Source organism: Podarcis gaigeae (assembly GCF_964106915.1).
Source record: "Podarcis gaigeae genome assembly, chromosome: 3".
Taxonomy (NCBI): domain Eukaryota; kingdom Metazoa; phylum Chordata; class Lepidosauria; order Squamata; family Lacertidae; genus Podarcis; species Podarcis gaigeae.
The window spans coordinates 29,820,333-29,846,513 of record NC_139680.1 but is presented as its reverse complement, the minus strand read 5'-3'; the positions used below and the strand labels follow the sequence as shown (position 1 = coordinate 29,846,513).

Here is a 26,181-nt window from a genome sequence, read left to right as displayed (position 1 = left end):
AGGAATTCTGAGCAGTACCATTTCAGACTTCAGGTGGGGGCTTACATAACAGAATGTTCCTTCATAAATAAAACTCTAAGTGCTACTCTGTTAAGTGAAAATCAGGGTGTAAATAGAAGACAAATGTGATAATCTCGGGGAGAAGATTAGACTAGAACCACTCTCTCTGACTTTGCTATGTGGAGAAATAAATGCACAGCAAGACATTCAATCATGGGGGCTTCCACTTGCAGTCCCAAATAGCACAGCCTAAACATCAACTAGGCCTCAGAATTAAGCATGGATCCCAGTGAAAGCAGCAGAAATGACGCAGTCCTGATTAGTTTAAGTCCACGACTGAATGTAGCCATGCCTAAGGCTTGCTGGATTGAACTCTCGGGTTTCATTCTGTGTGAAAGGATCAACTCTTAGTCAGGCGTGCCAACTCTGTGGGGCTGAAGCCTCTACAGCCCTCTGCCATGTCCACTGGAAGAGGGCTCAGCATCCCCAATCTTGAGGGAGCAGAGAAGGCCTGAGGGAATGTCACCTGGATGCGGTGTGGCCTGGCGGGATGTCGGCCCGGGTCGACCAGCGCAGCCTGGCGCAACCTGGCCGGCCTCTCCTGATGCAAGTCGTCATGTGCACACGCAATGCTGGGTGCAACTCGGCGCATGTGCTCTCAGTCATCGGTGTGAAGAAGCCGCTTCTTCTGCGTGCACCTCTAAACGTGCCACCCAGCTGTATGAATTTCTTACCGTCAGTAGTGCAACCACCTTCAGGAGGCGGCTTCATCTGATAAGTGATAGGGGGGCTGCTTGATTCTGAACTTTCCTCCTCTTCCTCTTCTTCTTCCTCCTCATCTTCCTCATTATCCACTCTGTTGCCTGCTAAAAGGTATCGTGAGCACAGTCACCAGAGGTCAGGTAAATGGTGCATTCAGATGAGAGGAAATAACGTTTCTCCCCCTTTATCAGGGAGAGCTGTTTCGCAATTTCAGCCGCAGGTACCAAGCTTCAAATACGGCAGTGAGGACTGCGCTGAGTTAATGAGCTAAACAGTAGCTTGAAACAAATCTTAGGGCAGCTTCCGACTTTACAGAAAGGCAGGTAAATAAAGGGGACAGGTGTGAGTTTGGTGTAAGAGAAGAAAAGCACCCATAGCACTTTCCAGAATAATAAGTTACTCAACTCACAATAAATGACATGTGAACTGCCTCCATTAAGATACACAGCATGTTCATGTGATATGAAAGTGGCCTGCGATTTTTGAACCATGGTGACTGTCTCACAGACGCAAGGAATCAAGTCAAGCTGCAGTTGTGGAGTGAATCCACCAGCTTCCCACCTAAGGTTCTTGTGAACTAGTCCACTATATCTTGTCATGTACGATTTACCTGATCCAGTGGAGCATGACTAAGAACACAGAGTCCAATAGAACCCTGCTTCCCTCATCCCCACACCAGTGGAAGATCATAGGTACATGCACGGGCAGAATGAGGGGGTGCCGAAAGGAATGGGAGATCTTTGGTGTCCAGCCCTGTCCTCAATTCGCCACGCAAGTTGCTTGTGCAATAATTCCATGGCACTGAGAGAGGAGGACTGTCTGGGGATATTATTTTATTATTTATTTCATAAAAGTGACACACTAAGGATTGTTGTTGTGTTTTTTTTTTAAAGGAAGAAAACCTTCTAGCGGTTTAGGGGGGAAAGCTAAAACAAGAAACTCAAGAAAAATTTATAACAGTCCTTTAAAACATGCAAAAGTTGATATGCTAAATCAGATTAAAAAACATCTCAACTTCCCAAGCATGCTAGTTAAAGTAAAGGTAAAGGGACCCATTAGGTACAGTCGTGGCCGACTCTGGGGTTGCGGCGCTCATCTTGCTTTATTGGCTGAGGGAGCCGGTGTACAGCTTCTGGGTCATGTGGCCAGCATGACTAAGCTTCTGGTGAACCAGAGCAGCACATGGAAACGCCGTTTACCTTCCCGCCGGAGCGGTACCTATTTATCTACTTGCACTCTGACATGCTTTCGAACTGCTAGGTTGGCAGGAGCAGGGACCAAGCAACGGGAGCTCACCCCATCACGGGAATTCGAACCGCCGACCTTCTGATCGGCAAGTCCTAGGCCCTGTGGTTTAACCCACAGCGCCACCTGCGTCCCTTTAAGCATGCTAGTTAGGCTTGTCTAAATGTAAATGTTTTTAGCAGGCACTGAAAAGAGTGCCATGAAGGTGCCTGCTTGATATCAATAGGCAGGGAGTTACAAAAGTCTAGGTGCTGCAACATTAAATGATTGTGAAGTTCCCATTCACTATAATGAACGCTTGCACTGCTTACACACACATTGGGGAATATGAGGGATGAGGACAATTGCACAGCACTGGATCAAGGCCCTCAAATACTCAAGATGTATGCAAACTATGATTTTGAGATGCCTTTGGTGTATTCATAGTACCAGCATAAACCAATATTTGTAGATCAGCTCTTCAAAACTTCAATATACATACACAACCCTTTAAAGGGCAGTCATTATAAAAGCATGATTATTTTTGTCCAGAGCTGCATTAAGCTCTACATGCTTTGAGGCACTGAGCAAACCGGGCCAGATTCAGATGACAAATAAAACCTTGCTTAATATATTCAGTTAGGTTACAGCTATTGATGTGTTAAGTGTTTGAATTAAACATAAGGCATACATTAAGCATGAATAAAGCACAGGTTCGATATAAGCCACAGAGAATTTAGTTAATTTGGTACGAAGCAGTCACATAAATTTTGACTACATGCCGAAAGGAAAATGGCAGGAAAATCTATGAAAATAAAACAGCTGTCCAGCAAAAGTATCCAAGCAAAGATCACAACCACTCTGAACATCAGTTGTTTTGCTGAGCAGCGTAGTGCAAAAGAAAGACATTGCCTGCGGTCTGAAGTCTAGGAGTGCCCTTTTGTTCCAACGGTTTTGCCTGAAAAGGCTCAGAAGCAGACTTCATGGCAAACAACGATGACAAGCACTAGTCTATTTTATTATTGTACTTTCAGCCTGCAATCATATAAATAAAAGAGGCAGACTACAGAGGAAATTGTTGGGAGAATATAAACAAATACTGCCTCTCCGTTAACTACGCAATTTTTAATTTATGGTGTCTGTTTTCAAGAGGGCAAGAACACATCCCCTCTTGGCCAATGAAATAAATGGTTAGCTAATGAGAATAAAATCGGTCCAGATATTGATTTTTGTGTTAGGCTGCGTATACAGGCACACCAAAAATCACCTGGCTACAGCGTGGACCTCTCAAAAGCACTAGAATCCAACAGTAGAGTTGGAAGGGACCTTGAGGATCATCTAGTCCAACCCCCTGGGCTATGGAGCTGTTCCATATGGGGACTGAACCTGCAACCTTGGTGTTATCGGCACCATGCTCTAACCAACTCAGCTATCTCACCCAGCTATCTGCTTTTTAAAAATGTTGGATACGCCCAAACTCCGTTCCTGAAACTCTTCTGTGATTGCCCCTAGACTCTGCCCATCTACCAGAAGTTTTCATTTCAAGAATTGGCAGTATTTTAAGTCCAACTGATTTCAATAAGAATTAAACATGTGCTTAAATCCTTTCCAATGAAATCAATGGTTTTCTAAATTATTTTTATGGCTGGGTTGTTCTCATTATCATTTTTGCTCAACTTTGAGCACTCCTAGCTACAAGCATTAACTGTCTTCTGGCCCTTTAATAATGAGAAGATGATACGGTGGGACTAGGAAGTCTACTACGCTATTCCGCATAGCGGTGCCCTGGCATTTTGTGGACATTTTATTTTATAATTTTAAAAACTATTTGTGAAGTATGAACACTTCCTTCCCCCCTCTAATGGAAGGGCACATTTTGCAACCCCCTTGTTATTTTTTTAAAAGATATGGCAAACAGCCTACCCCTTGGAAGCAAGGCTATTCCCATATTACACCTCAATAGGCTATCATTCTCCAGCCACACAATAGCAATTAGGCAGTATTAAAGCTAATGGGCAATTTATACACATTTTAAATGAAATAATTAAATATTTTTTCTGCCCTGTTGGCGTGCATGCTTTTTAAAATAATAAAATTGTAATCATCATCATCATCATCTGGATAAACGCACTTAGTTCTTGCTAATTATATATATATAATAATATACACACACACACACACACACACACACAGAACATCAGGATTAGGACCCGGTGATTTGTTAAATCCATTAACAAGTGTGAAAAGAGTTCTTTTGTTTTAAAACAAAGGCCATGTTCTGGCAGCATCTTCTCCCAGTTGATGTCATAACCCACTTTTGTGACATCAGACTTTGTTGAAATCTAAGGTTCATGAAATCTAAGGTTTTCCATGTGGGGAGCAAGCAGTGGGAGCAGATGGACACTTAAACAATGGTGATTTTTTTTTCATGCAAATGAAAAAGTCCTTGTTCAGCTTGGAAGAAAGGAAGGAGAGAGGGAAATATGTGTGCAATGGCCACAGATTTGTTCCTAAATAGGGTTTTTCCATAGGTGGTGAGTAGCTATATCGTTCAAAACTATTTGAATAATATTTCAATTATGTTTCAATGCAATTGCCTAAAGACCCCGCCATATTGCATTGATAATTATTCTTTCCACGCCATAATTAGACTGCTTTGAAAGGAAGTGTGCTCATGAAAAGAAGATACAAAGGAAATGCCCTTCAAGCCAATAAAGAGAGACCAGCAATTAACAGGAGGAAATAGTTGCACCAGAAGAATAATGATGCCTGCATACTGTCAGATCCACAGAGGTTCCTGAAGTTTAGCAGTAAAACAAGTTGGCTTGGTGGGTGGTGAAGTGATTCCAGTGACTTTGCTTGGAGGATCGGAATATCATGTTTGAACGCTTATTTATCCGTCATTTAATCAACTTTCTGTTCCACCCTTCCTCCCAAAGCAGCCAAGGACAGCAAACAATAAAACAGCAACCACCGCAACAAATAATAATTAAAAAAATTAAAAGCAATCAAATATCATTTCAAGGTTGCCAGAAACAGTTATTTTCCAGCCATCAAATGCCTAGGTGAACAGGAATGTTTTTTATTTAAAATTCCAGTGTTAATAACGAGGGAGAAAGATGCCCCTAACCAAAGAGGACATACCATAAATGGGAAACCACCCCCAACGAGACTCTGTTGCAGGTCAACACCAACCAGGCAGCACCCAGTGGCGGCTCTGCCAACTTTGTGTTGGTTGTGGACTGAATATTCAGGATGATCTCTCAATCATTAAAAACAAAACAGGCTCAATTTCTACTTGAATAGAAATGTCAAATCAACGTTTCTTACCTTCTAGAGAGGAAAGGTGCTGTTCGGCTTCTAAATACAGCTGTGAAAAAACCGGCCTAGGAACTAAATTATTGGACCGGAGAGAAGCCTCGATGGAATTATGCAGCACTTCTTCAAAGCGTGAGGTCTTGAGCTGCCCAGCATAAGAATTCCCCATCTTCTTTGCAGTTTGAGGAGGGCTTGTTTTATTTATTTACTATTCCACATGAAACAAGAAAGAGAAAGAGAGGGAAATCAAGTTTTGTCCTCACAAACTAAGGAAACCACTCAGAATGCCAAAGAGGCATCTATCCATGAGTTTGACATTGTTCTTGACAGGGCAAAGATGATGGGCAGTTGGCAGCACTCACTGAGCAGATCCTGCAGGTAAATGACAGGAAGTTACATAACTTATAGCTTACATAAAAATAAGAAACACAACATCATTAAAAAAAATACTAATGGAAGATGTAAATGTAATTACTCTGACAGGCTCAAAAGGGCATAACAGCAGCAATCAAAACATTTAAACTGAAACAGATTTGTAAAAGGACTTTTGTCTGGTGCCAAAAAGATATCAACGCATGCACCGGACCAGGTGAACTTCCCTAGGAAAGCAATGCCAAAGAAAGGAGGCTACCGCAAATAATGCCCTGTCTCTGATCACCTCCTGCCTTACCTCAGAGGGTGAGAGTACTCAGCCAGTTCCACTGAATTCAGTGGGGATTTACTTCTGGATGAATCAAGATGCCAGATTTAACCTCCCATTGCTTAAAGCAGTGTTTCCTAGACTTCGGTCTCCAGCTGCTTTTGGACAACATCATCCCTAGCTAGCAGGACCGGTGGTCAGGGATGATGGAAACTGCAGTTCGGAAACAGCTGGAGATCCAAAATGGATTAAAGTCAGACTTCAGCGGAGTTCCCATGTGCAGAGGCATCATTTAATTGTGTCCAGTTTCTTTGTGGAATATATATCCCACCTCCCTCAAGGCATCGTCTGATGACAGCCATATATCAAGGGATGAATCACATCTCTGAAGGAGCCATTCCAATATTGAACCCCACAGGCAAGACTTGTCATGCTGCCTCACATCAGCTCAAAACATAAGGCTTGCCAATGAAACCGGCCCACCCATTCATACACAGAGTTCACAGGTGATGAATGATTGAGCGATGAGCAATTGGCTGGCGTGCACATATGTTTGTGCAGAGCACCCTGAGACAGATTAGTGCCTGCTGGCTTTAATTTCCTGTTGCACTTTCTTCAGGCTTAGGGGGTTCCTAACAATAAAAACAAAATATAGTACACCCAAGCATCTGATTATCTGACATATTATTTTGCTGTTTGGAAAAATGAGCAGGGCACTGGCACAGCGGAGCAAATAAAAAACAAAAAAAAACCCTATTTCTAACCATACGAGATGGTTGCTTGCATTTATACTGTGGAAGTTAAGGTCTCAAAAGCCCTTGCAAATCTCTTGTCACCAGTATTGGGTGACAGCTACAAGCTGGTGACCCTGAATGTGCTAAGTGAGTAATAAAATGGGCAACAGGAAGCTTGACGTGCTGGGCCTCGTTTTCTTGTGCTATTGAACTCTTCTAGATCTGCTGCTGCGCAGACTGATGCCTTTCAGTCGCTCACAAACACAAGGGGGTGGCACAGGTTTCAAATGTCTGTGAAATTCCAAACAATGATCAGAAAAAATACTGGCAAGCTCTGTTCAAGAGGCTCCATGTTAACAGGAAGTGGAGAAGGGAGGGTGGTCGGCTCTGCAAGCTAACGTCTGATGACAGAACCCTATCATGATGCTATTTGCCGCATTAAAAAAAAAAGAATTCTACAATTGGGAAGTAAGAGAGAGCTTGAAGAGCAATTTAATTTGATTCCTGCATTGCATGAGGTTGGGCTAGATGACCCTTGGGTTCCCTTCCAGTTCTACAATTCTATGACTTAGTGAAGGGGATAGGAAACGAAAACCGCACTGGAGCTCATCAGCAACTCAAAGAATAAATCTACTCTTCAAAAAAGCAGTTTAGGATAATACACCAGAGATCACACAATATTATTTTGCAGGCATGAAAGTAACTGGCAGAGTAAGTGAAGAACGAGATTTTGCAAGGTGAAGAAAGGGGTTCAAATCAGATTTTGAACGGAAGTCTCTATGCTGTTCCTAGCAGGCATGGAGGGCAAATTCAAGTTCATTCATCACCAAGTTTGGTCACCCCCTCATCCACATTTTTAAAGGCAAATTGGATTGCCGTTTTGGGCCGCCTCCTCAAGCAATGACTCAAGCAATGACTTTCCCCAAATAACCTCCTCAAGCAATGACTTTCCCCGAATAACCCTGGGAACTGTAGTTTATTAAGGGCGCTGTGAATTGTTGGTCTGTAGTGGATTAACTACAGTTCCCTGGATTCTTTGGTGGAAATCACATCCTTTCAGTGTATGGCATATTTGCAGCCTTACAGTGCAGTTGTAACATACGTAATGCTAAAAACCAGAGTTCACAGATTAGAATCTCAGACTGAAGGAACATTCTGGTCATATGTAATGTCCTTAATTAGGGGACACGTCTCCTTGCGTTTCTGATAAATGTCCCTTGAAATACAAAGTATGTTTTGTCAAATTATACCAGGAAGCCTAAATAACAGAAAATACCCCCTCTTATGCACACAAACACACACCAAAATAGCAGCAATGCTTCAAAAGCACCCAGCACCAGACACTGTGAATTTTCAAAGTGGAAGCGTTACTAATGCAGAGTGAGCCATCTTTTGCCTTGAAGTGAGGACTGTCAGTTCCCAGACACCCATCCATTGTGTTTACTCTTTATTTTGTCCCTTGAGTCGTGGAGAACAGCTCCCTAATCAATTGGCTGCAAGTCTGGAACAGAAACAACACTGCAGGCTAACGCCTAATATATGATATGGCAATAAATACATTAGGCAACCGAGCTGCATCCTGTAAGTGTCTTTTTCTTCCTCTCCTACAGGAAACACTGTATTCTAATGCAGATTTCTTCTGCTTCTTAACAGGATCTCATAAACGCTGCAGGTGTTACTTTGGAAATAAAATAACTCTGTTAAGTGTCTCTAGCTTGCAGTTCTCCAGGCAGTGTCTTTTAATGCCTAGCTCAGATCCCAGAGTTTTAATGCCTAGCTCAGATCCCAGAGTTTGGCTGCCATCCTGGAGCTTGTTTCTGCCCCCCCCCCCATCCCCTTGCTTCGTCTGCATATTTTGGAAGAACTTAGTGCCTCTGAGTTAACAGACCACAATCAAGTTGCGTTTGAAAGAACGGCAAACTTTAAATAAGTGGAGTTTGTTAGGCAGGAGGGGAAAGCGAAGGAGGCGGTGTTAGCAAATAAAAATAAGGAGGGAATCACTGCAGTTATAGTCCCGAGGAGAAGAGGAGGACTCACTTCCTCAGTAATCTCCTGTGTATACTAGCTTTGGGACTCCAATTTCCCAGAGCTTGGATCTGAGGCAGTTTTCCTAAATTGGTTTTGGCATTCCCCACATCTGCGAGGTGAATGTAAAATGAGCATTAACTGGAGAATGTGTGCTCAGGTTAATATCTCTCCCCCCCCCCCCCACTATTTATAACCTCCAGTTGCACACTATCAAGCTTGACTGCAAGGTGTGGGTTTTATTATACCACTTGCAAAAATGCCCCATTGGCACTGGAAAACATGGGTCACACTCGGTGGACAGAGTGACATTTTCACATCCCACGGGTTTTAACCGTGCATTGAACCCAACTGGATTTAAGTGTGCTTAGCTTTGGGCGAATGGTGCCCACTAGCTCTTTATTTTAAACTTTCAGTGTCACGGTGCCTCTTCATGACCTTAAGACTATATAATGCTAAAATGGACTAGTAAGCCTGGACTCAATACGGTACGACTTACTACTAATTAAACGTACTTTGGATCCCGCTACACCTTGATATTGTGATGCTGAGGATCTGTAACTCCAGTGTTACCAATCCAAGGAGCCTGTTATTTTTCCAACCCACACAAAGGCACAGTTCCTCTGCCTCTGGAAACAGCATCCCAGGTTCCTGGGTGTTACGCTTCTTCACTGGGCAGTTGGTATAGCAACTTCAGTGCAGAGTGTTTGCTTATGCAGGCTTAAAACATAAGGTCAAATTTCATCTAGGCTTTAACAGTGGCTTCTGGAAAGTCGCCCTCGGTCTAGACGCCTTTAAAAAAGGACGAGGGAATAGCGATGACCTGCCTCAGAGCACGAAGCCCCACAGAGATGTGATCCACACTGAGATAAAACACAGGCTCAAGAGGCAGTGGGAAAGTGAGCTGGGAAGTCCCATTGAACTCAGCGGGGCTTACTTCTGAGTAGAAAGCTATACAGGGTTGCATTCTCAGTCAACTACAAGGTAGCAACTGGGAATGCATGAGTTTTTTGGGGGGGGGACCTGAAATATTAAACATGTGTTTTAGTTTATAAGCTAATAGGCACATAATAATAACTTTAGACCTTTCCTCTAGCAGTGTAGACTAGACTTTTAATAAAGGTCTGGAGGCAAGAGGAGAGGGAGACTCTGAAAATTAGCATTGTGGCAGGCAGGTCTTTATGGGGGGGGGGGGAAACAGAGCATAATCTACACCTGTTAAAAACAAATACATATTCCTTAAGGAGCACTGAATTGTCTGCCTTTCTGCCTTCCTTCTGTTCTTAGTTTTCTATTAATAACTTGCATACAAATTCAAGATGAGGACCATGCTGATACTAGCTCAATTTAAACACATCACTCCCATAATTTCTAGCACTTACCTTATGACTGTGTATGCTTTTAGTGGCAGCCGGTGTACTGAAATCCAAGTAATCCTACTTCTAAGCAAAGCAAAGGTGACCTTGAGGTATTAGTTCCTCCGACAAGCGCTTTCCGCATCCACAAGGTACATTGATACTGTAAGGATTCCTATTTGAAACTGATTTAGCCATTTCAAACTCCACCCCTACACACACCTCCAATAATCCTGGGAACTGTTTCACTGAGAGAGTGTAGAGATTTCTAGGCTAAGAGGTACCCAACCCCCTGACAAGACTCCCATTGGAAGGGAAGGGAAACAGCAACTAAAGTAGTTTGCTTCTGCAGTTTAGACATAGAATCATAGAATTATAGAATCACAGAATTGTAGAATTGGGAGGGACCACCAGGGCCATCTTCTCAAAGCATCAGGACCAAGAAGTAGATGGTCACACCTTCCCTAAAAATAAAGTTTTCAAAGCAGCAAAAAATACCCAGGTTTTTGAAACTGGGAAAACATTCCTTTTATAGAGCCAATTGCTCTTGGAAACCTGAAACCAAAATTGTACAAGGACAAAGTTGGAGCTTAGAAACAATTTCCTCTATGTCAGCTTTCATCTCGTCTCATACAAATCTAACTCTAGAAAATTGTTGGTGCAAAAGAAGGGAGCTTAAAAAAGTAAATAAAATCCAATCAAGACATTACTTTCTGAGCATGTGTATTGTGAAATGAAAATTCCCCTCAAGCATTCTGTCCTTTGAAAAGCCTGCGTTTCTTTCCTATGACATGAAGCAGAGCTAGAAAGCAAGGAATACTTCTGCGAGCAACGGTTAAAGAGATGTTATAGGAAAGCATATTTGAAACAATGTCTCTTGTGCCATTATAACAAGGCAGAAGTGTGAGTATAATCGTAATTCTGGGGGGGAAAGATGATGGCATTATGAACTTCAATAGCCCATGTAATTAAGTTAAGGATGGGCAGAGGTATCCGCAGGTAGACTATAGGACATTTCCTCAGTAGGCTACCTAAAGCTTGCTGGTAGCTGGGATTCCTGAAAATAATGTAGAACTACATAGTCCTTGGTTTAAGTGACAAGCACTTATATTCTCAAGTCAAGAGTGCCCATTCAGGACCACTTAAAATAAAGCAGTTATGTTCAACCACTGAGAAATACCAATTAGGCACTCTCTTACTTTGTGATTTTAGAACACACTGTTGGACCACAGGGATCCGAGTAAAGGGGGAAAAAGAGGCCACAGAAAATTGGGAGTCAGCCCACACCAGGGCTAGATAACGTAGCTCTTCACAATAAATCTGACTTGGGGGGAAAAATCTCAGTGACACAAGAGGAAGAAATAAGCAAATGTTCCCAACATAACAAAACAACAAAAAAAACCATACACTATACCTTACACAGCTGAGGTGTTCAGGCTCCCAAAATTATGTCCCTAAGTCAGCCTCGTGATTTGAATCATCGTGAACTGAGCACTGCCAGAGCACTTGCAAAGGTGGCTGATAGCTGCCAACTCCAGCTCTGCTGGAGTTTGCCTCCCTTTGATTCAGAAGAGAGAGCCTGTCAGCCTGACTGAGTAACCCTCTGGAAACAGTGCAGTGTGTGTGCAACTGAACACTTGGTCAGGTCATCATGACACGAACATTCTTCTGTGACAGCAGAACAGAGGAAGGATTCAAAGCTATCTCTGTTATGTTCTGTGGCCACGACGGAAACAAAATAAGGGCTACACCATAACCCAGCAAGCTGTTCCAGAATCTTGTGAGTCCGATGGGCTAGATGATAAATGGAAGCATCCACCCCCCCTAATGTCTTATTAACACTGAAGTGTTTTGCTAGGTCATGTTGCTCCCAGTCAAGTACTTACCAGTCTGTCAGTCTGAGGTACTATTAACGTCAACAGCTCTCCCCCCCCACCCCCCTCCCCAACACAGCCACTATTCCCTTTTGGAAGGCAGAGGGCTGGACTTTGCACTGTACGGTTTCAAAAAACTAAAACTTCATTGATGCGAGTGTTTGTTTAAAGTGCTCTCTTCTTATAACATGGAAGGAAAGGGCTCTCGAGCCAGCTGACGTGTGGATCTGATATATAGTGAGTATCTGGTGTGAGAGAACCTAGGAGGCTATCTTACACCAAATCAGACCTCTATGTTTTCTCAGCCTTACCTGGGGATGTGCACATGGAAGAACCAGACCTGACACTCACATAAAAGAAAAACCTAATTTGCTTTATTAAATTTATGTACCACCCTTCATCCGAGGATCATAGGGCAGTTTCCAGTATAAAAAGCACAAAAATGCACAGCGTGCAAAGCAAACAAAATAGTAAAACACAAACACACACACAGACACACACCCCAGTTTTAAAGGCCAGTTTGATTTGCCAAAGGCCTGGGAGAAGAGGGGTGTTTTTACCTGGCACCCAAAGGTACGCAATGAAGGTGCCAGCCGAGCCTCCCTGGGGAGGAGAGCATTCCACACACAGGGAGCCACCAGAGAAAAGGCTCGTTCTTGTGTTGCCACCCTCCCGGCCTCTTGTGGAGGGGCAAACACAAAGAAGGGCCTCACATGATGATAGCAGGCTCCAGGTCAGTTCATATGGGGAGAGGTGCTCCTTGAGGGATTGCGGTTCTTGAGCCGTTTATGGCTTTATAGATCAAAACCAGGACTTTGATTTGGGCCTGGAAATTAATTAGCAGCCAGTGCAGCTGGGCCAGGTTTGGTGTTATATGCTCAAAACATCTTGTCCCATTGAACAAGCAGGCTGCTGAATTCTGCACCAGCTAAAGTTTTCAAAGCGTCTTCAGAGGCAGCCCCACATATAACATTTTGCAGTAATCTAACCTAGAGGTTACCAAGGAAACCGTTACTTCCTACAGAAATGTCATAACTTTTCATACCACAAATGCTTTCTGTAACTGCTCTCTTCCTGAACTAAGCTGAGCTCATAGTCTGAGTGAAGCGGCCAACCCACACACGAGAATGTTCCTAGAGGCGGCTACACCTTCTGTTCGTAATTACGGGGATTTTAATGAACTGGATATTAAGCACTGTAAGGAAAAGTATATTTTAAACACTACGAAGGGACTTTGTCGCTCTGCTGTTCCAATGGATTTTATTTTTGCTACCAATTTTATTGTTTTAACTATTATTTGCATTCTTTGTTGCTTTTGTAAGCCACCTGGGATAAGCAGTTATGAAGGCTGTATATCAATGTGTTGCTTAAATAAATAAAATAATCTTAGTTACTGATTTGGAATTTTGATTGGTAATTATAGGCAGTTTTCATAACGGTAGTAGTAGTAGTAATGAATTGTTTAAAAAAATACAGTAACCCCCTGTAACGGATGTGGCTGGTAATTTGGGACAAAATTCAACTCCAGGTGCACCTTTCATTGCAGAATTTACACACAAGTTGACCTATTAACATAGTCCTTCTGGGACATTGCCACCTGTGCAATAATAAACAATGTCCTCCAATTTCAGTCACTTTTTATTTATTGTTTTCTTTCTATCATATAAGCGAAACTGCTTAGACACAAAATATCCCAATATTTTTGCTACTGAAGTGCTTTTTTGTCACAACCAGTGGAAAGTATTGAGGTAAAAAAAAAGTCTGATGGAGTTTTTCAAACAAAACTAATCCAAAGGGACAGTTTTAGAGTCCTTCTGATATCACATGCATGAATTTGCTTTGGGATATTTTACTACTCTGACATACATTGGAATTTGGCTTGGGGTAGTCTATTGTGTAAAAATATGTATGCAAGTTTCTTCGTGCTGTTTCTAGTTATGTAGGTTTTCCATAAATATGATTATGCAAATTACAGTACTTTGCAGCCTTAACAGGAATGAAATGTTGTGTTATTTAGACATTTTTACTGGGCTACTTGTAGAAAATTAAATATGATGTTGTTGTTGTTGCTGCTGCTGCTGTTGTTGTTATTTAAATTTGTATACCACCCTACATCCCTCCATCCGTAGATCTCAGAGCAGTTCACAACACAAAAATCAAAAGAGAAAAAACAAATTTCAACTTTGAGACTGTCAGGTTTGCCTAATATTGTATATGCAATTGGCATCCATTTATTGCTAGTCATAAGCTTGTCCAATGGTTAGGGATTAAAAATGCATACATTAACTAGGCAAATTTTACAACAACCCTGTAAAGTAAGCCAGTAGTTCCCAATTAGCTGCTGCGAACCCCGTTTTTCAATAGCCAAACCATGGAACACATACTTTTGAAAATGTTGCAGTTGGGAGCCAAGGAGGTAGACCTATATCATCCCACTATTGAAGATAGAGGACTGGGGAGTGGGACGGGAATGAGAAATAATGGGTTACTTAAGGTTGCCATACTGTACACATTTACCTGGGAGTAAGTCCCAGGTGTTTGTTTCTTAATAGAACATGTACAGGATTTCACTGGAGTTGGTGGGAGTTGGAATCCAGGAACATCTGCAGAGCCACAGGTTCCTGCCTCCTGCTCTAAGAGTGACACAGGTAAAAGTAAAGGGACCCATGACCATTAGGTCCAGTCACGGACGACTCTGGGGTTGCGGCACTCATCTCGCTTTATTGGCCGAGGGAGAAGGCGTACAGCTTCCAGGTCATGTGACCAGCATGACTAAGCCGCTTCTCGTGAGCCAGAGCAGCGCATGGAAACGGCATTTAGCTTCCCGCTGGAGTGGTACCTATTTAGCTACTTGCACTTTGACATGCTTTCGAACTGCTAGGTTGGCAGGAGCAGGGACCGAGCAACAGGAGCTCACCCCATCGCAAGGATTTGAACCGCCGAGTTTCTGATCGGCAAGCCCTAGGCTCTGTGGTTTAACCCACAGCACCACCCGCGTCCCATGTAAGAGTGACATAAATGCTAATAATTATTACCATGAATCACAGCCCCCACTTTGCACCCCACTCATAAATGATGGGAAATTTCACTGAGCAATCAAAATGTGAGTTGGATTTGCAATTGTGTCACCTATCAAACTTAGTTGTACAAAAGTTTCTGTTCTGGCACCATGGCAAAGAGAAATGTGGAAGAAAACAAGACAGGCTATTAGTGCCTCTTGCAAATGAATTAGGTGTGTCTCTGTTGCTAAACTTATTTTCAAAACCCTAAAGCAAAGCATACAAGCACTGAAAAAAACCTATAAAAATAAGGTCGTTTTGACCGGGGAAGCAAGAAAAAAAAACCCTTATAATTATTGTAACAGACGGTGATGAATCATGCCTAAGCAAATCCTCCCATTCCTTTTCAATAGAATGCATTATTAAACAGACAGATTATTTTACAAATGATGCAGCCTTTGCCAAGAAAGTAGAGCTTGTTTTCATATTGAGACATATGATTGGCATCTGGTGAACTAGAGTATAGCAGGAAAAGCCTATACCCATACAATTTGCATGCTCTGCTCAGATGTTCTAATGACCACAGGAAGTTGGGAGTGAGGCTAGTGGATGATAATAATAATAATAATAATAATAATAATAATAATAATAATACCCTACCCATTTAGCTGGGTTGCCCCATGCATTCCTTGTACAAGCCACATCAACTGATTTGGGACTGGAAACTTTCCAAAGAGCATCAATAACGCTGTCTAATACATAAGCAATTTCAAATCATCACTAGCATTAGGATGACCACCTTTCACCAAGTCACCTGTACCACAAAGCCTTTCTGAGCAATGAAAAATTGCCCAATTAATTAGCACAGGCCATAATATGATTACAGCCTGGATTAGCTCTGCTGAGAAAGATTCCAGATTCATTTCACCCTTTCTACCCAGTTCCAAACCCTCTCCTTGGGAGAACATAGGAGCATGTGCTAACAACTGCTGGAAGCTGCCTAGAACCTGAGTCCAGCATCACTTCTGGTGGTGGACATGGAGCTGACAGGTGGGTTCTATTTCAATTCAATTCTTTATTTATACGGCTATTAGCCCATAAAGTATGTACGAACATAAAAGCACAGAAGCATAAAGACCAATATATCTAACAACAGAAGGTGAACACCACGATGCAAGGGTGGGTCATTGAGCAGTGACAAATAACAGCTTGCAGCCCGGAAAGATCCAAGGGACGGTTCACAGAAAAAGGAAAACTGGAGACGAGATCCGTCATGCACTCTCATCATAACTGTCCGATTAGTTTTTGATGTTGTTGTTGTTTTTTGGTGGTTTTTGTGTGTGAGATAACCGCATTCAGGAATCTCGCCACCTGCAGAGTTACAGAAGGATCTGTATCCTGCAAAAGCAGTGCAGCATGTGACTCAACAGGCCTGCCAACCAAGCGCAGTAAAGCAAGACCCAGGAATTTAGTCCTGGCTATGCTATGTAGGGGACAGTTGAACATTATATGTGAGGTGGGTTCTGGCAACTTCAGGACGGCCAGGATTTTTCTAGCTTTTGGTTTTCTCCTGGGATGGCGAACTGCCTTAATGCTGTTTTGGGATCAGTCCAGGTTTTGAAGCTTCTACCTTTCCTAGCCCCACAGTTAGGAGAAGAATAATCAGCATCAGTATTAGAGGACCTGCTTCAGGTCCCAGGGCTTGCCTCTGATATCACAAGATAAAAAGACTTAATAGCTAGGGTGGGAGAGGAAGAAAGAAAGAAAAATATCCTCAAAGCAGCTTTTGGTTAAGATGGTTCTTTATGCTTCTCCAGAAAATATGAAGACCCAATGTGACGTAGATTTGCATAAAAATGCATCTGCTGATTTCTACATATGTGGACAAAACAGTGCCATAATTTAAATAGAAATACAATGCACTCTAATGGGGGAAGATTGTGATCAGGAGCCATGTCTTCCTGCACAGTTTGATGCCCATGTACTTAACAATAGATAGGCAGCTTCAAGGTCCCTTGAATGTATGCTTGCCCCTCCCAACATTCAAATAAGTGATGATGAATAAATTATATAGCTTGGCTAATTCAACAAAATTTGGCTGATTGGTTCATACATAGAGCACAGAATTCTGTGCTAAATCACAACCCTAACCCCAAAAGTTCCAGTGGGAAAAGCAGTATATTCAAAACTACTTTTATTTGCAATTTAAACAAACACTGAATCATAACTATGTAGTCATGAAGTTGTGGACCTTGTACTAACAAGCTTTTCCATGGTTGCTGGCACTGTGATCTGCTGTATTAATATATTAAGGCTGCATGCTAGCACATTTATGGGAAGCCAACAGAAATTAGTTCCAAATGAATGTCTAGGGTCAGGTCAGAATAAATTTTGATCAGGCACATAATGTTAAGCTACAGCATGTTATCAGCATGTTATCAAGTATCAAATATAACAAGCCACTTTATTTGTCTCCAGTCTGTTGTTTCAAACCAAAGGTCTTCCGTGCAATTGAATGTTTGTTTATTGTTCGAATGTGCCAAGTGCACTGTTTTATGGGGCTGGGTGGGATGCAATCAGAAACAGCGACAAAAACAACTTTGGAACACTTGTGCAAGAACTCCAATTTCCCTTGGACAATTTTCAGGAAACAAAGAAGGAAACATATGATGCAGTGCCCTGCTGACTTTTTGTCAGGTTCAACTCTTGAAATACTGCATAAACGCCTTACATTTAAAGCATATTCCCTGCTCCCATAGAATTCTGGGAACTGTAGTTTTCTAAGAGTATGAGAAATTGTAGCTCCATGGGGGTAAAGCACAGTTCCCAGGATTCTTGGGAGCGGGGTGCTTTAAATGTATGAGTTTGCAGTCCTGAGGGTTACCATGTCAGAGGAGCACAAATGTTCCAGAAATATACCATTTGTAACATATGCATTATCAATTAAATATCTGGCATGTGGCCCCTTTAAGAGAAATGCCACCCACAGAAATGCCAAAGAGAAAAAAGACTTAGAAGAGCAGGTGTACATGCTATTGAAAGACCTCACTGCAATCACAAACAAACTGGAAGAAACTAGGCACAAAGCAGAGAGAGGCAGGATATTGTCTGCCTTAAAGAAACCATAAGTGTGGGGTGGTCTACTGTATTTCTGGAATGATAAGATAGAGCTAACAGTAGAAAATGGTCTGATTCTGAAAGGGTAAAAGATTGTGACCTCAAAGGCAATGTGTCCAGAGATACTGGAACATGAAGAAGACCTTGAGATGGTATTGTGAAAATGAAGGCCAAGGCACACCTTCTACTGACCTAATGTACAAAGAGAGGAGATGGTCGGAACCTGTAACACTTGTGCAAAACATCAAAAACACAAAAAAGAACACATGATAACTAGGGAGGTACCCAGCAGAGCCTGGCAGCAACTGGTTACAGATTTATTTGAACTGGAAGGAAAACGTAATGAACTTAAAGTCAATTTGAAGTAACAGAATTGAAAAACACCTCATCAGGAGCTATAATAACCCACCCAAAGATAGTACTGTCAAGGCATGGCATTTGTGATGAATTAATATCTGACAACAGACCCCAATATACATCTGAAGAAGCCCATAAATTTGCAAAAAGATGGGATGTAAGCTCACACCACCAGCAGCTTACACTACCCACAAATCAATAGTCTAACATCTTTTCAGTGGACATACATTCCAATTATCTGACACATTCCTTTTTTCCATACCCAACACCTGTGCAAAAGGGTGCAAAAAAAATAAATGCCAATTTTCTCTACCATGGAGCTATGCCCTTCCCTGTTTACAATAACTAACAAATTGCCCTCGGGGCCAAAGGAAACATGACGTTAATTGCATGTGTGGTTTACCCCCAGGGAAGCCTGAGCATCTAGAGGACTGGCTGGGGAATTTGTGCTCTCCTTGCCATACAGTGGTACCTTGGGTTAAGTACTTAATTCGTTCCGGAGGTCCGTTCTTAACCTGAAGCACCACTTTAGCTAATGGGGCCTCCTGCTGCTGCGCCGCCGCCGCCGGAGAACGATTTCTGTTCTCATCCTGAAGCAAAGTTCTTAACCCGAGGTACTATTTCTGGGTTAATGGAGTCTGTAACCTGAAGCGTATGTAACCTGAAGTGTATGTAACCCGAGGTACCAGTGTATTCCCCTTCCAAGACCCATGAAGCTGCTGTTTGCATTTCAAGGGAAACCCCCATTGGTGACTGATCCAGTCTAGAACTTAGTTACTTATGTTCCTTCCCTAGTTTTTCCCTGCTTCCCCCCCCCCCTGCAACACACACATTTCTTTTTCTTTGTCAATGTAAGTGGGGAGGTTAGATGACACTGCACTGAAGCAAGAATTACCCCACACTTTACAATGCATTTTCCCCATTGCTTTAAAAAAAAATCACTAAAAGTCCAGCCTTTCGCTGAAGCAAAATTTAGTGTCATAATTTCAAATCCTTTCAAATCAACACAATACCATAAGAAGGTAAAAGTCTGCTGGGTCAATCCAGCATTCCGTTCTCACAGTGGGCAGTGAGGAAATTGAATTTTACCTCACAACTTCAGCCAGCTGGCCTTGGGAAGTCCACATGTGGGACATGAGTGCAATAGCACCGACAATTCCCAACTGTGTAGGAAGAACACAACCACTGTCCATATCCTTTGTGAATCTGTTTAATTCTCTTATAAGAAGAACCACCAAGCAAGCAGGCCTAACGCTCAGTCATTTTGCTTTCCAAGAGTGACACATAGTGCATCCGCTTAAATGCCAGTTTTCTGACGTACATAACGTACAAGCAAGTTTGGTATCTGTTGTAGCTAGTGGCCCTGGACCCCAACTGTGGAACAAGATGGGACTAGACGTTCATTTCTCCAGAACTACACCCTTCCGTAGTCATGAGAGGTCGCTGAGATTCTCTCCCTCTCTGTGTTGGGATGTTTGTGTGTGTGTGGCTTTGTGGTAGAAAGTTAGCACTTGCGTGGCATTCTTGGTCATGCCACAACAGGATACAGGGGGAGAGACCATCTTCCAAGGAGGTAGGGCATAAACAGCTAGAGTTGTAGAGCCTAGTGCCCCAGGATACTACATAAAGCCCCAGTGGTTGAGAGGCCTCGTGATTCATTCTCCACCCTGAATCATCCCCCTCCCCCCCAAAAGGAACAGAAAGAAATAAGATTTAAACTTGGGGTGGGGAGGGAGAAAACACCAACCAACAACCCCACAGGATAAATATATTTTTGTAAAAATGGTAAAGGACATACCGTTCTGTTTGTGGAAAGGACTTCTTGACCTGTAATGGCTTAGAAAACTGGCTGTGGGTTTTGAGGTATGCCTGAGGTTGCCAACCTATTTATTAAAACTTCTGATGAATGCACTTAAAAATCATCCAAGGCAAAAAAAAAAACTTAACCCACAAAATGCCTCATCCCTAAATAATACCCTGGGGTGGGACAAAAAAGCTCTATATCAATGCTGTGTTTCACCTAGATAGCAATCTTTATAATGACCCTGGAAAATTAGCTTGACTCTTGCCGCAAGGGTAAATTGTGTCATAGTTAGGCTGAGCGGGAAGCTGCAAGTTACTGGCTAGCCTAAGGCCACCCACCAAGTGTGAGATTGAGCTAAGGGCAAATTTAGACATGACAGCAGCTGATCTGCCCAAATCACATATAAAGCAGGGTGGGTTTTTCCAGCTGGAACTCACCAGAAAGTTCTGGCACCTCTTAGGTGGGCACCATTGCCATTATAAGAGAACAAGGGAGGTGTTCATGGTGAGATCCAAACATCTCTTTTTTAGAAAAATAGCACTGGGTATAACCTAATTTTAGAGCCAAAAGGGCAAACAGATGGGGTTCGCTAAATCTTCCCCTGCCTGTAGCTACCCTTCTTGCAGTCTGCTCTCACTGAGTCCCTTTTCTCCTCAGAAGCAAGATTGGCTGCAGAGAATAACTTGAAGGGAGAGGTTAAGAGGGTAGTTTAGGAAGGACTAGACTCTCTAACAGCATGTGCCAAAAAATCTAAAAATAAGACCACAGCCCTTATTTTATGCATGATCATGGCAGACCATACTACATGTTATTCTGCCCCTGTACTTGGAACCAAAGTTCCCAGACTCCCCCCACCTCCACAAGGACCACTTGAAAATAATTTATTTTATTTATTAGATTCATATGCCAACCTTCATTGTCAGATCTCTAGGCAGTTCACAGACTAAAATACAGGTGGGTGGGGTTGCAAAAGAATTAAGAGCTTTTGGGAACTTATACACAATGAATTAAAAAAGGAACTGTTCAAAATAAAGTTTAATAAAAAAAAACTTGAAGCCTTCCTATTAGGCATAATAGCATCAAACATTCCAAGGGAGAAAAGAAGGATCTTTTTGTATGCAACGGCAGCGAGGATGCTGATTGCCAGGAGATAAAACTCCACCAAAAGAGGAATGGCAAGGGAAAATGCTTGAATACATGGAACTAGCATATATGATGGAAAAGATCACAGATCGTTCAACCCAAAAGTTCAAAAGGGAATGGGAAAGCTATAGAAATATTTAAAAGAACAGTGTCCTCATATAAAAACTTTAGAATGCTTCGAATAACTCTCAGAACTGATTAAGGTATAATGAAGTCAAACAAGATTTAATAAGGATAAAGTTTATTGAAAAAGAGAGGCAAGTAATTAAGAAAACAAAGAACCCATATCAAGGAAGTCGGAAGTTGATGGAACATTTTTGTAAATTTGTGATGTATTGTTCTATTGGGGTTTTTTGTTTGTTAGAGATGTATTGTGTATCTTTGGTTTCTTTTTCTTTTCTTTTTTTCTTTTTTCAAGCTTTTGTTGTGTAAGTTTTGATTTTAAAGCAATAATATTTTTTAAAAAAAAAACGTAAATAAGTAAAACAAAACAGCAAAACAAGACCCGCCCCCTTCTCACAGACACATTTAAAACGCTGTGGAATATTAATAAGCCAGAGGCATGGTTGAAGAGGAATGTTTTTGCCTAGTGCCTAAAAATGTATTATGAAAGTACCAGGAGAACCTCCCTGGGGCATTGCACAAACAGGGGGCCACCACAGAGAAGGCTCATGCACGTGTTGGCACCCTCTGGACTTCACAAGGACGGGACACATGAAGAAGGGCCTCAGATGATTAGAGCACTGAACAGCTCAGTTGGTTAGATCATGTTGCTGAGAACCCCTGTAATAGGATATGCAGTTTCTTAACTAAGGCTGAAAGAGAATCTGCAATTTGCCCAAAGCCAGAAAGGAGCCCAAGACTGAGATTTGATACCAATTCTCCTGCATCCAAGTCTCCAATATCTCTCTACTGGACAAAACCACCCCCCACTCTAACAGGCACTCCTAGCAATTACATTCAACGTGAATATTAAGGTTTTGAAGCTGCAGCAGCAGGCAGCAACATGCTAATTTTAATTAATCGAAGCGCCAACATGTCCATTTTAATTTACGTGCAGCATCTCTTCTAAACAAAACAGAGATGGAAATTTTACAGCACAATTGTATGTGTGCTTACTCAGAAGTAGGTCCCACTGCATTCAGTGGATCTTACTCCTAGGTAAGTGCATATTGGATTGTAGCCTTAGCATTTATCTTCTTAAAAGGAAAGGATGGCTTGCTCGTGTTGTGAAAGCAAAAGAAAGCATGATGTTTTCTTCTGAGCTATTGTTTTCACTCACAAACACAATTGGCTAATTTAATTAGATCCACATGGTTAATGAATTGAGACAGTGGCAGGAAACCCGGGGCCTTGCAGATGTTGCTGGACTGTGTATTCCAATTGTCCCTGACAACCATCCTTGCTGGATGAGGCTGATGGGAGTTGGAGTGCATAATTCTCTCACCAGTCACCAGTGAACCACAAGTACTTCAGCTGGGTGACAGCCCCGCTTTAAAGGTTTGAGGTGACTGTGATGGTTTAACATGCCATATGTACCACTAAGAGGTTAGCCAGCTTTTGTATAGCGTGGCAGCCATGGGTGAAAATGTGTGAACAGCACAGCGCGTTGAATGAATTACGCGCAGTCTGGCAAGGGACTGGGACTAACTACTTGAATTGTACGCTCCCAGCCGACTGGATGCTGGGCTCAGGAGCCGGCTAGGCTAAAAAGATGGAGGGAGGGCCTGCTGCCCTCAGGTCGGCTTGTCATGCCTCCCCCTCCCCCCGGCCGCCATGGATTGGCCAATTTGAATGGATGGGTTTGGCGAGGGGGGCTGTGAGCGATGGGGAACAAGCAAAGATGGCACAGCACATCCAGGAGGGAAAGGAGGCACCTCATGGGGCCAGACTGTCACTCACCAGGAAGGACGGTAAGCAGCCATTGTCTTCCCTGAGCCCTAAGCAACATGCTGGAGGTTGCTTTTTCTTTTTGTTCTGCCTACCAAAGGTGCCTATTGTCTTCGGCCACATATGATCATAGAACTGTAGAGCTGGAAAGGACCCCAAGGGTCACCTAGTCCAACCCCCTGCAACGCAGGAATCTCAGCTAAAGCAACCATGGCAGATGGCCATCCAACCTCTGCTTAAAAACCTGCAAGGAAGGAGAGTCCACAACCTCCTGAGGCAGACTGTTCCACTGTCAAAGAGCTCTTACTGTCAGAAAGTTTTTCCTGATATTTAGTCAGAATCTCCTTTCTCGTAACTTGAAGCCAATGGTTCAAGTCTTATCCTGGAGAGCAGGAGAAAACAGCCACAGCATGCATTTAAAGCACTGATACTACTTTAAACAGTCATGACTTTCTCCCCAAAGAATTATGGGAGTAGTAGTAGTAATAGTGATAACCCAGTGGTACCTCAGGTTAAGAACTTAATTTGTTCCGGAGGTCTGTTCTTAACCTGAAACTTTTCTTAACCTGAAGCACCACTTTAGCTAATGGGGCCTCCTTCTGCCGCCACACCGCCGGAGCACAATTTCTGTTCTCATCCTGAAGCAAAGTTCTTAACCTGAAGCACTATTTCTGGGTTAGCGGAGTCTGTAACCTGAAGTGTATGTAACCTGAAGCGTATGTAACCTCAGGTACCACAGTAATAATAATACTAATACTTTTATTATTTATGCCCTACCCATCTGGCTGGGTTTCTCCAGCTACTCTAGGTGGCTTACAGCATATATAAAAAATTGTAAAACATCCGACATTAAAAATTTCCTGATACAGGAATGCCACTATGGGTGCTGAGAGTTGTTAGGAGACACACACACCCTTCCATTCCCCTCATGCAGCTGCCATTCCCAAAGTTCCCTGTGATAAGGGATTGCTAAATCACTCTGGGAATTGTAGTTCTAGGAGGGGATAAGGGTTTCCAGAATGTTCTGGGGGAAGCTGTGACTTTTGAAAGTGGTGCCATAGTGATTAAAATGCATGGTGTTAAATGTAACCTTAGTTACGTTCTTGGGTTCTGAAAATAACCAGAGGCCCCAAGGCCAGAACCTCTCTTCATTAATTAAGCAAAAAATCCACTATAAGTCCTCCAAATTCACTGCTGCTTCCTAGGGAAGCCTTTTTAGCAACCAAGAGACATGTTAGGGAAGAACAGGCTCATGGGTATAAGAAATGAGCTTTAAACGGGGGGGGGGGGGAGAGAGAGAGAGAATGAAAGAAAGAGGACAAAAATTACATAAACAGAGGAAAGAACGAAACAGCATTCTGGAGAGACAGCATGTACAGCACAACTTGTTGCCTCACAGACCACAGCTCAGCACCTTGTGTTGTCCATTAGCAGAAGAACTGGCCAGAGAGTTCTAGTACCAAACACAGCAAGAAAATACAGACTGAAGGGGGTGGTTACAGAAAAAGAAAATCATTCCATGAATCAGTGCCGACCTGCTACAGTTTGAGCCTGCGTTAAAGATTAAGTGCCTTACGTTTATCTTTAATGATTAACTATTCATTCATGGTGAATGAACTGCAGTTTTACACTGCCGGTTTTTTGTGCCAAGTACAATATTTCAAATCCATCACATATAATGAAAGGCAACAAAGATGAAATCATCATCAGAATACCAAAGTTAGCAATTTTTCATACCTGAACATGGAATTGAGGCACAGTTCCTTATAGATCCTCCTTATTTTTACAAGCGACTCCATCAAATCCACCACAAAATCATCTGTCCACAGATATGTTCCACAATTTGTTGATGCTTTTGTTGTTATCCTATGTAAAAAAAAACAAAAAAAACCATGAGGATCTATGAGGATCTGTACCTTGGGTTAATGCTTTCATGGCGCTGGCAAGTACCAGATCCACTGTGCAGTCTATCAATGTAAGCTTGAATTAGATGGTGGTTTGGGGAGACCCAATAGCAAAATCAATAGGATGCTACCACTCAGTGGATTTGTAACTGGCTGACTGACCGAACCCAAAGGGTGCTCATCAATGGTTCCTCTTCATCCTGGAGAAGAGTGACTAGTAGGGTGCCACAGGGTTCTGTCTTGGGCCCGGTCTTATTCAACATCTTTATCAACGACTTGGATGATGGACTCAAGGGCATCCTGATCAAATTTGCAGATGACACCAAACTGGGAGGGGTGGCTAACACCCCAGAGGACAGGATCACACTTCAAAACGACCTTGACAGATTAGAGGACTGGGCCAAAACAAACAAGATGAATTTTAACAGGGAGAAATGTAAAGTATTGCACTTGGGCAAAAAAAATGAGAGGCACAAATACAAGATGGGTGACACCTGGCTTGAGGGCAGTACATGTGAAAAGGATCTAGGAGTCTTGGTTGACCACAAACTTGACATGAGCCAACAGTGTGACACGGCAGCTAAAAAAGCCAAAGCAATTATGGGCTGCATCAATAGGAGTATAGCATCTAGATCAAGGGAAGTAATAGTGCCACTGTATTCTGCTCTGGTCAGACCTCACCTGGAGTACTGTGTCCAGTTCTCGGCACCACAGTTCAAGAAGGGCACTGACAAACTGGAACGTGTCCAGAGGAGGGCAACCAAAATGGTCAAAGGCCTGGAAACGATGCCTTATGAGGAACGGCTAAGGGAGCTGGGCATGTTTAGCCTGGAGAAGAGGAGGTTAAGGGGTGATATGATAGCCATGTTCAAATATATAAAAGGATGTCATATAGAGAAGGGAGAAAGGTTGTTTTCTGCTGCTCCAGAGTAGCGGACACGGAGCAATGGATCCAAAATACAAGAAAGAAGATTCCACCTAAACATTAGGAAGAACTTCCTGACAGTAAGAGCTGTTCGACCGTGGAATTTGCTG

At 42.6% G+C, this 26,181-nt stretch overlaps 1 protein-coding gene across 2 annotated transcripts in view; it reads right to left on the bottom strand.

The window, feature by feature from the left end:
• GREB1 (growth regulating estrogen receptor binding 1) overlaps positions 1-26,181 on the bottom strand; it is a 94,406-nt gene that overhangs the window by 47,290 nt on the left and 20,935 nt on the right. The window contains exons 6-8 of one of the 2 annotated variants that reach the window (XM_083729721.1): positions 24,980-25,108; positions 5,317-5,512; positions 735-866 (exon numbers count right to left, since the gene is read on the bottom strand). In XM_083729721.1, the coding sequence (XP_083585847.1) occupies positions 735-866; positions 5,317-5,473 (289 nt within the window). In that variant the 5' untranslated portion in view covers positions 5,474-5,512; positions 24,980-25,108. Of the gene's footprint in view, positions 1-734; positions 867-5,316; positions 5,513-11,472; positions 11,682-24,979; positions 25,109-26,181 lie in introns of those variants that run through there. The other variant, XM_083729722.1, reaches the window with a different exon arrangement.